Consider the following 11,438-nt stretch of genomic DNA (forward strand, 5'->3'; position numbering starts at 1 on the left):
CACCAGGGCATGGAAAGAACCGGACACCGTGGAGCCAATCCCTAAGAGGCCCGACAGGATCCTCAGCCCACCGTCTGACCGTGCCCATTGGAGTAAGGGGCCTCCAGTAGATGCCATGTTGACGGCGGCGGCCACCAAGAGGGAACTTGCTCAGGAGTGTCCCCCAGTCCATCCCCCGAGCAAGGAGTCTTGGATGATGGACCGCTTGGGGAAGCGGATGTTTAGTTCAGCGACCTTCTCGGTAAGGACGCTGAACTACCTGGCACACGTCATTAGGATGCAGCGAGATCTCATTAAAGAATACGCTGCATCTCCCCCAGAGTCCATGTCAGAGGAGGACAAGGTGCTGCACTCCACCCGCATGGCCACTCTTAGATCAGTTACCAATACCTCTATGCGGCTACTCTCCCATGCTACGGAAGGTGCCGCTAGAGCCGCAGGGGCAGGTCTAGTCACTAGACTTCAGGCCTGGCTCCGTCATTGCGATTTCTCTGAGCCCTTCAAAGCGTCATTTGCGAATGCCCCCTTTGATGGTTCTGCCCTCTTTGGCAAAACCGTTCGTGACACTTTGACCCAGAGCGAGAAGGACGGGAAGATGCTGTCTGCCGTCGGAATCCGCTTCTCTGCACCCCAGAGGCCCTATTCTAGGAACCAAAAGGGTCAGAAGAAGATGTGGTTCCGGAAGTCGCAGCAATCCCAGCCTGCTCCAGACAACCAGTCCTTCCGTGGCAGAGGAGGACAGGGAGGACGCCGCCCTAGAGGCAGAGGGGCTCCCAGGAACTTCGGGTCCAGAGAACCCTTCTCTGAACGGCCCGCACAGCAACCCTGAGGGGTTGCCCGGCTGCTCCACTCTGGAGGCAGTCGGGGGACGTTTTTCGGGGCACCTAGCGGCATGGGAGTCCATAACATCAGACCGCTGGGTTCTCCAGATCATATCCAGAGGATACCGCATCCCTTTCGTCACTTACCAAAGTTGAAGTCCCTCCCAGGCGTTCCACCCGGTCAACGGGAGGCCGCTTTGGCAGAAATTGGCCATCTGCTAAAGAAAAGAGCCATCCAGCCCATCCCCCCAGACCAGATCGGATCAGGGTTCTACTCCAGGTTCTTTTAGTGCCAAAAAGACGGGGATCTAAGACCAATTTTAGACCTTTCTGTCTTGAACCTGGCAGTTCCCAAGGAAAAATTCCGAATGGTCACTCTGCAATCTATTCTCCCCCTTCTGGGAGAAAATCACTGGATGTGTTCTATAGACCTCAAAGATGCGTACTACCACATCCTAATGGACAGGCACTCCAGGAGGTTCCTCCGCTTCCGGCTGGGAGCCAGTCACTACCAGTTCCGGGTCCTTCCCTTTGGTCTCACCACAGCCCCCAGGGTGTTCACCAATGTACTAGCAGTGGTAGCGGCCCACCTGAGGCTTCAGGGGGTGCAGGTCTTCTCCTACCTGGACGACTGGCTCCTTACCGCCCCAACAAGGCATCTACTACTATTGGCGCGAGACTCCTTTCTCCATCTTGCTCCCAATCTGGGCATTACAATAAATACAAAGAAATCCAACCTGGCACCCACACAGCTCTTAGATTTTATAGGGGCCAGGTTAGACACAAGGAGTTTAAAAGCCTTCCTCACTGCGGACAGAGTTCAAAATCTGCAGCTCCAGGTGCGGGCCATTCTCCACTCAAGTTCTGTTCCGGTGGAGTTGGTCCTGAGGGCTCTAGGGTCCATGGCGTCTGCTATAGCACTCCTTCCTCTTGCCAGGCTCAATATGCGCATCCTCCAGTGGACTCTCTTAGTACAGTGGTCTTACCTTGCTCTCCCTATGCATCATCCCATTGCGATCAGCAAGGCTTGCAAGCGGTCCCTCCTGTGGTGGCTTCACTCCCCAGATCTCCACGGAGGCCGCCCATTTTGTGCTTCTCCCCCTCTCGCCACGGTGACCACGGACGCCTCCCGCCTCGGGTGGGGGGGCATTTTGCGGGCCGGACCGTCCAAGGCATGTGGAACGATTCAGAGACCTTACTGCATATCAACGTTCTAGAGATGAGAGCAGTGCTTTTAGCGTTGCTAGCACTTCAGGACTTTCTTCCCTTGGGAACAATTGCGATTCAATCGGACAACATGTCTGTTGTCTGGTACATCAACAAGCAAGGGGGAACGAGGTCTTACCCTCTTTGTCGAGAAGCCATGAGAGTTTGGGAATGGGCAATCTCCACCAACCACTTTCTAATAGCAAAGCACATTCCGGGTCGGTCCAACATCCTGGTGGACAAGCTCAGTCGCACCATTCTGACCCCTTACGAGTGGTCTCTCAATTTTCAAGTAGCGGAACGCATATTCGCACGGTGGGGAACTCCTTCATGTGATCTTTTTGCCTCTCCCTCAAACACCAAGTGCGACAGTTTTTTCGCTCTGATACCTCCTCCAGGAGGTTCTCCAAGAGACGCTCTGGTGCATGCTTGGCCACCCGGTCTTCTGTATGCTTATCTACCCTTGCCTCTGATGCTCCAAGTTCTTCAGAAAGCCTCTCGGGTGGGTTGCAGAATGATTCTCATTGCTCCGTTTTGGCCTCGACAGATCTGGTTCCCCTTCCTAAGGTCTCACTCGGTGAATCCTCCTTGGATTCTAGATCCCATTCGGATCTGATATCTCATCCATCCTGCATATCTCCTCCGAACCTGGACAACCTGAAGCTGACCGCTTGGCTGCTCCAGTTCCACTCTTGATCAGGACTCCCGGTATTTCGTCCCCTGTTAAGGCGATCCTGGTGGCAGCTCATAAACCGTCCACTAGGAAAGTCTACCGCAGCAAGTGGAAACGGTTTTCTTTGTGGGCGGAGCGGCAAGGCCTGAATCCCTTCACAGCTCCTCTCCCTTTAGTGCTTGATTTCTTAACCACTCTTTTTAACGATGGTGCCAGCAGTTCCACAGTCAAAGTACAACTGGCGGCAATTTCACATTATCACATTGGTCATGACTCTAGTCCACTCATGTCAGCCAAGTTGTGTAAAATTTTCCTTAAAGGTACTTTCCTTCTCAGGCCGCCTGTAAAACAAGCGGTTCCTCCTGGGACCTTTCCTTAGTTCTCCAGGCCTTGACCGCCCCCCCCCCTTCGAACCAGTGGCTACGGTGGATCTCAAATTCTTGTCTGTCAAGACGGCTTTTTTAGTAGCCATTACATCGGCCAAGAGAGTTTCAGAGCTCCAAGCATTATCAGCTAAACCTCCTTACTTGGTCTTTCATCCGGACCGTGTTTACCTCAGGACCAACCTGTCCTTTCTTCCTAAAGTAGCTTCTGAAGCAAACATTAATCAATCCATTAACCTCCCTGTTTTCTTTCCTAAATATGAAAACAAAGGTGAATACAAGCTTCACTCCTTAGATGTTCACAGGCAACTTAGATTTTATCTAAACAGAACGGCTGGTCATAGGCAATCCGACCAGTTGTTCATTTCCTTTGCTAAATTTAATTTGGGCAAGCCAATTTCTAAAGTCTCTCTGTCTCGCTGGATTTCACAGTGTATCTTATTGGCTTATCAAGCTTCAGGAAGGCCCGCACCGGAGGGTGTACACGCCCATTCAACCCGGTCAGTATCTACCTCGGCAGCCTTTAAGGCTAGGATTCCTCTAGATGATATTTGTGCAGCAGCCACGTGGGCTTCATCTCATACTTTTATTTCCCACTACAAGTTGGATCTTGCATCTAGGGGTAGAGCATCCTTTGGCTCCACGGTGCTCCGGAATATCCTTCCATGATGGCCGCCCAAGATTCAGGTAGCTGGGGACTCTGTCCCACAGGTTGCAGACAAATGAATCTCCTACTTCAGATTTAGAAGTTATGTACTCACCATAACGTTCCATCTGAGTAGGTGTATTCATTTGTCTGCAACCATCCCGCCCTCCTATCCCCCTGGCCTTTCAGTTTCCTGCATATTATGTGTTACCCTTTTCAGGGTGTTCTTGCTGTTGGCAAACTCGATCTGAGGTCATGAGGGTAGAACAGGGCATTATGGGTGAGGGGAGGAGCTGAGAGCTTGGATCCATAGCTGGTAAACCATGCTGGTTCGGATCCGAAATCGGATCCATAACCCACAGGTTGCAGACAAATGAATACACCTACTCAGATGGAACGTTATGGTGAGTACATAACTTCTAATTCTACAGGATATTTGTGGTAAGGTTACGTACATTCACAATTTTATGTGTAGGAAGTCCACAGTATAGTAGTATTTCTTTGGAGCCTGGCTAGTAGGCAAATTCAGTGGTGTCTTCTGGATATAGCAGGAAGGTAGTCCTTGTACCTTAAAGGCAGGGAGGGAGCACCCAGAGCGATTTACGGGAGGCAAATCAAACAGCCCAGCTGCAGGATTGGCCAAGGGAAATGTAAAAGCTCAGAACAAGATGTTAAAAAATTATATTAAATTATAATATCTTTTTGTGAGTACCACAGTTGGTGTCTTCTGACACCATGATGGGTCTTGAGGTTCTGATGCTGGATGAGCCTTGTTCTTCACCAATTCTTTATCAGCTTTGTCCACTGTTCTTAATATACACATCACATAATTTGGCTCTTGAATTGTTTCACACTTCCTGTGACTTTCCTTTGCCAGAAACAAAATTAAAAAAGCTCAGACAAAGACCAGTAGTTTTGCTGGACTTTCAGTCTGTGTATAGAGCAATGACACAAAGATCTTCAGAGTCAACTGAAGAGGTCCATGTGGAAAACAGAAAAAGAAGAGAACATTTTTCCTGATAATTCTATTGATAAAGAAGACATTTATAAAGCAGATATATTCAACTTTGCCCTGGATTTGGTAGGACCTCTCAGACCTCCAGGTTTCCCTTGAAGACATTTATTTTATGAATACCTTAAATTATATAAGCAATCTTTTTCATTTGTCTGTAAGGAACCCTTCTTCACCTATAAAAGAGAGAGTGAAATTATGAGGCTTCTTGATACAAAGTGGGCATTGCAACCAATTTATTATAATTTTAAGGATATTTTAAAAGCTAACATTCCATTACCTAATGGATCTGCTACTCCCTACGAAAACTGAGATGTTCAAAATGCCATTTAGTAGACATAATTTATATAATAAACAGGCCTGATATTGTTAGTGTTTCCATATTTAAATGTAATCAATGGAGGAAAACTGCGGCCCTAGCATGTTTACCCTTTTATGGGCACTCAAATTTTGCTATGTAAGTTTTAGAAAGGTTTATACATCTAGTACATTAGCTGTTAGGACACTTAATTATTTAACCCACAAATAATTTTGTTTTAAAAGCTCCATTTCAGACCACATTCAGGAAAACTGACAGCCAAGTTAGTAGTGATATTACATATAAAATATTAAAATTTGTGGCTGCAGCTGATAAGATAGCAAATCATGCAGTGAAATGTGCTTTTGATGCTACACTAAGGGCTGCCATGTTGAAAGTTACCATGTGAAGGCTTGCATGGCTTTAAAGTGCAGTCATAGATTGAAAATTAAGCTCTAAGGTTCAGATGAATCTTATAATAAATGTTTGGAAGACAAATTACTGAACGTATTTATGACAAAACATTTTTATTCAGTCCACAAGCAAATGATGTTATTGTAGAACTTGAAAATAAAGGCAAAGCTAGATGGATCATCCTTTGAAAATGTGTATTTATCCCTAATCTTCAATACAAAAGCACCAGAACTACCCATTCAAAAGACTTAACATTGCCTTTGATATAAATAGGACCAGCTGGAAAGACAGGTATATGTCCTAGAGACTACCCTGTCTATGGAATAGGCTCCCCATCCATGTGAAGTAGAGTTTCTCACTAACCCAATTCAAATGTAACTTGGACAATTGGATGGGAAACAGGAAATTCATTCCTGGCTTGGCACCTATGTTTCTAATGGATGTAGGCAAGCTGTAAATGGTTCATCTCCCAAGCCTCTGCTTACACCTATCAAGGATACCAGAACTTGTCAGGGATTCGGGATGTATTGCTAGGCTTAAAAAGGCCATTGTAGTCATTAGCCTTGTAAACACCTATGAATCTATAAAAGGAATTATACTCCAAATAAGACAGTCTTACTGTCAAGTTGTTCAGCAACAAGAGCACTTCTTTGTGCAGGCTCTTAAGGAAAAGACATATACAGCTAAGGAATTGCAGAATGACTGCTATCCTTTTGCCCACTCCCAATACACCTGTTGGAGAATTTAAGGTCATCTTCCTGTTTGGACAACATTTTTACAAATAATTTGGTTCTGCAGACAATTCATTAAGGTCATACAATAAACTATCATTAAACACTGCAAATGCAACTTGTTCTATGAACACCTCTTTATCATACACAATCCTTACAACTAATGGATCAACTTTTGTTTGAAAAGGCAATACAGTGGTTTGTTTAGTACAGAGAGCTCAATGTTTTTTTTTTTTTTTAATTCCAGGTTTTCTAGTACCAAAGTATGAGATCTTCGGACCACTTCTAGATCTGTTAGCACTGATCAAATATCATAAACACATTGTTCAGGATGGTGCCTAAGCTTTAATTCTTTATAAAGCAGAAATATTCTGTGACAACCCAATTCATGGAATGAAAAAAAAACAGACTGTAAACAACATAGTAGTAGTTTCAGTTTTCAGATTTGTCATTTGGTCTATTCACAGCCCTCAGTGTATTTTCAAAGTTAGCTCCAGTATTTGCACCCCTAAAAGAATGCAAAACATTAATTTTTCCCTGTCTACATTATTGACTAATACTGGGAAGGCTAGAGAACTCTTGGTTCATCATGTAGAACAGATAGTTTTGCTCTTTCAGTTTCTGTGGATAACAATACATTTCAGGAAAGACTTCTCTGACTCCCCTAAATATCAACTTTGCTTTGTAGTAGCAGTCAAATACTCAGTTATGATGTAGGCTTTCCCTGTACAAGGCAAAACAAGTAGAGATTTAGACAGAAATGAAAGTCTCTACCTAGCAACAGTGGATCATAGCAAGACTACTTCAAGTGCTCCGAGGTAACTGCCTTCTTCCATTCTCCACATAGTCATGCAAGGTTTCATTATCAGGAAAACTCAGTTCTACTTCAGAAGTCTATGGAACAGGCTAAAAATCCATGTGAAATGATGATTTCTTAGTCCTCATTAGAAGGACAGGTGTAGCACACAGACCTTTCAGAATCATACTGCCTTCTTCAGAGATTCTTTGCTCTTTGGGTTATGCTGAGGTAATCCACTTTGGCAACTTCTCAGTACAGGGTAGCGGGTTTCTGCAATAGAGATCTTTTCAAAGAATTTTAAAAGAAATGAAAGTAGAACACAGGAGTCTGACAGCTTGTCAGGACTATTTTCAGTTAAAACATTTACAATTCAGAACTCTATTACATATACAAATTTTTGAAACATAAAGAGAAACCAGATTGTTGCAACTGTGCAAGGAGACAATATAAATTTAGGAGAGAGAGCATTTTATTTCAACCTTCATATTTCACCATCTTATATTTTGGGTTTGCAGGATCAGTTAACAGATACCCAGAATGGAAAGATAACCTCTTTAAGTGAGACCTGGATCCATACATCTTTCAAGAGATCGTACAAAGCTGTAGCCTTCAACAGGAAGATCTCTTTGCCAAACATGTCACATTCATACCAAAACATTTTATTCTGTCATTCCCCGTAACGTATTATAGAAGTTAGATGCTTTGTCCTTCAAATGGACTCTGGCCTAACTGTGCCTTCCCTTTTTTTTTTGCTTGATTCAGAAACTACTTCTCAAGGCAAAGCAAGTAATGACTTCTTACCCATGACAACCATAATTTTCCATAATAATGAGTGTTATCACTCACCCAACATTGCAATTATCTCTACAGAAATCTGTACTGATATAATAGTAGGAAAATGTTTTGGAATCTCAGTATCAAAACTCTGAAATGTATCTGCATTAAAAATAGCATATTGCTTCTTAATAGTAGCTCTCATTACGCTCTCATTTGTTATGTTTTTTAAAAGCGGCCAAAAGAGACATTGCAAGAAAATCTTACACTCGGTACTGGAACAGATTTATTTTTGGACTAATTCGTAGGTTTACAAACATATGCATATATATATATATATATATATATATATATATATATATATATATATATATACATACAAATATTTCAGGCATGGGCCATAATGGCCTTAAAGCAGTCATCCCCATAATAAACATCCAGGTTGTTCTTACTATTTTAATTAGTGCTTGCTTTAATATATTTTGCTAGTCTATTCCAGGCATAAGCTACTTTCTCAGAGAACCAGTTAGTACATCTCTCATTCCTATATAATCCCCTGCACAAGTTGTCCAGTCATTCTCTTCTACAGTACTCCTTGATAAGCCCAAGTTGTCTCTAAATGCCTTCTATACCTGAATAAGGGTTCCTCTGTTACATTGTCCCATTACAGGATTACTGCACGTTTTAAGTTATATTGATAATACTAGTTTGGCATATCCATTAAGGTCTGTGATCCACAATAAAATCTCGTTTTACCAAGTTTTCCACAGGTTGCAGTTCTTATAGATATTCTGCATTTAAGATCTCCCCATTTACATATTTCTCGCTTGTGGGATTCATACTCAGTATCTTAGAAACTGATTTGACTTCCTTTTGAAATTGCAAAAACTGCAAAGTTAAGGACACAAACAAATTTAAAAAGAGTAAACCTCTGTTGGCTTCATTCAAGAAATAGAAAGAGGGCCTACCAGTCAATAAGCACACCTTATTAAGATGGTTGGTACAGTGTATTACCTTTTATTAAAAGAAGTATAATAAACCTTAGCAAAGCACAATAAAAGTGCATTCCCCAGTGCAGGAATAACATTAGCAGCATACTTCAGAAATGTTTCTATACAAGATATTTTAGAAGCTACTGCATAGAAGCTGCCACATGTCTACAGATAACACCTTCACCAAACACACAAACTGAACAATCCAAAGGTAGAACAGGCTTTGGAAGAGCTGTGCTACAGGAGGTCCTGTAACTGGGCCCCCTCTCCTAACTATGATGGTACTATTTGGGACTCTACCCATCTGCTATGATTTATTGTTACAGTGACTCTCCCAAAAGAAGATCCACTTGTGGGCACAATACCAAAGCATTCAATCTTCGAGGAACACCACTCTAACAGTAAAGCTGCATTCCTTCATTCCCCTGGAGGATTCTGCATAGTTATATAATTGTATATATATCCATATATGTGGATTATGTAGAGTACTGTAAACAGGACTGTTCTTTAACTTTTCATGAATACCTGATCTTTGTTTATATTTAAAGTCTTTATTAGTGTTAATGGTCTATAGCTTGCCACAGTCACAATTTCCCTTTGAAGTGTATATGGCTTGAAGATCAGAAGATACTAACAGTGGCTTTATATGGCTATCTTGCACACCACCCAAGCTTCCACAGAATGTAGTCCTAAGACCAGCATAAGTCTATGTAGGGCACAGGAATTACAGTTTAAAAATCTAAATGAAATAAGATCCCGCTGATATTTACTGTTGCAATGACCACTTCTTAAAATCTGTTGTCTTACCCACACACCTACTGTATTTTGCTGAATAAACCAGCAAAACTTTCATTGCAAGTACATATTGGCGTGAGACTTACTATATCAGATGAAATCTGATGTTATGGAAGGGTGAGTTAACAACTGTTTTGTTTTTATCTTGTTTATTGTAATGAGGAAAAATAATATCATGGCCTAATATGCAGAATTTGAAACTAAGTATAATATGTGTTGTGTAGTTATATTTAGTGTTTAGTGTTTTGTGTTGAGGCAAATATGGACTTTACCTAAACTACAAATAAGTATGATGCAATTTAAAAACTCAGTCTGTTAGTTAAAAAGATTCTTTGAAAGGCTCATGATATTTTAAATACAATACAGCATGTGGTGTCTCTCTATGTGGCTATTTTCTTATTGTGATTTTTTAAATATTTTTCAAGGCAAAAGAAGTATTCCGAACAGTATCAGAAGGATCTTATTGCTCAAATGGAGTACCAGCAAATGATACGCAAAGCAGAGAAAGAAGAAAATAAGCTAGAGTATGAATCAGGATTGGTTACAGAAAAAGCTTACCAAGAAAAACTGAAGGATCTCCTGTCAAGACCATATGTGAAGGAGGTGCATCCCTGGAGAAGAGCTCGCATTTCCAGTCCAAAAGACTGGCTTCCAGCTTAGTGCCAAATTACAGTGGTTACTATTGTTTACCACCACCTTTACAATGTATTTACATTTCACTGCTAGTGGGATAAATCTAAGTACTTTCCGATCTAAGTCTACTTACTGAGACATTTCTGTGATGTAACTGTCACACCTACATATGAAGGTTATTTTTAAAGTTAGTTTTAAAATGGGTTCTTGTTGATAATTGCACCACTGTAATTTCCTATGAAAAGAAATTAATTTTCATACTGTACAGATGGTTTGATTGGAACTTCCTCTGTAAACTGTGCTTTTCTGTTTTAGCACTCGCTAAAGATATCAGTACTAAGGTCTTAAAAATGAGCTGATAGAATGAGCTTATAAAATAGTCATTGCATATTGTCCTTTTCATCCCTTTTAACATTGATTCAAGCAACCTTGATTGATGCAAACAGACTAAGTAAAAATTGCAGTTATATGATAATGCAGTGCAAAAGACTGTAACATGTGCATGTCTTAGTCTCTCTTCATCCTGATAGATCAAGTTCTTTCAGTCATGCAACATCATTTCCTGTGATATGCAGAATTTGAGGCAAATGCTGGAACATTGTTAGATTTCTTTAAAGGGTAGTGGCAGAAGTCTGCTAAATGCTTGTCTTTTTTGTCAGCTAGGCAGGAGAAAGTTTTATTATTGCTAGACAAGAATAATAATGTTGTGAAGTATATTGACTTTTGGTGAAGTAATATAACATGTCAGTGTGAAAACAGATACACCTTCAAAACCTTTTTTATGTTTTGTACATATGGATGTTTGTTGTTCATTTGATTCATTTTGACAGATAAGTGGGCTAGACCATAATGAAGAATGCACTGAGTACAACAATGCAAACCAAATAAATGAAAATGTATACTCAGAGTATATAGCACCAGTGAATTTAACAAAGAAATAAACACAATGATGGTGAAACCCCAGTGGCTGCTGTACTGCTCAGTAAGTGCAAACTGCATGAGGAATGAAATCACTGATTACAACTCAGCAAAGTTGAATGTTTTTTTATCACTGTTTTCCATAAGACATCACTACTGGTTTCTAAGTGTGCGCCAACTGTGATTTCCATATTTTGGGAGATTTCATCCTTTTGTATGTTGGTTCAAGCAAAGAGTTGGTATATACAATTTTGGGGACATGTGGACAGCACACCCCCGGGATAGTGCACCTGCTTACAGTTAATTGTTTCATCAGGTTGATTTCCTGACTAAATTATGTTCA

The 11,438-nt window shown here is 41.5% G+C and overlaps 1 protein-coding gene across 1 annotated transcript in view; it reads left to right on the forward strand.

Moving 5' to 3' along the window:
• Positions 1-11,140, forward strand: part of CFAP53 (cilia and flagella associated protein 53) — a 500,763-nt gene extending 489,623 nt beyond the window's left edge. The window contains exon 8 of the mRNA XM_044078252.1: positions 9,970-11,140. Within this exon, the coding sequence (XP_043934187.1) occupies positions 9,970-10,204 (235 nt within the window). The 3' untranslated portion in view covers positions 10,205-11,140. The remainder of the gene's footprint in view (positions 1-9,969) is intronic.
• Positions 11,141-11,438: the final 298 nt, after the last annotated feature.

The sequence above is a fragment of the Protopterus annectens genome, chromosome 1.part1 (genome assembly GCF_019279795.1).
Source record: "Protopterus annectens isolate FY-2018-M chromosome 1.part1, PAN1.0, whole genome shotgun sequence".
In the NCBI taxonomy this organism is placed as follows: Eukaryota; Metazoa; Chordata; order Ceratodontiformes; family Protopteridae; genus Protopterus; species Protopterus annectens.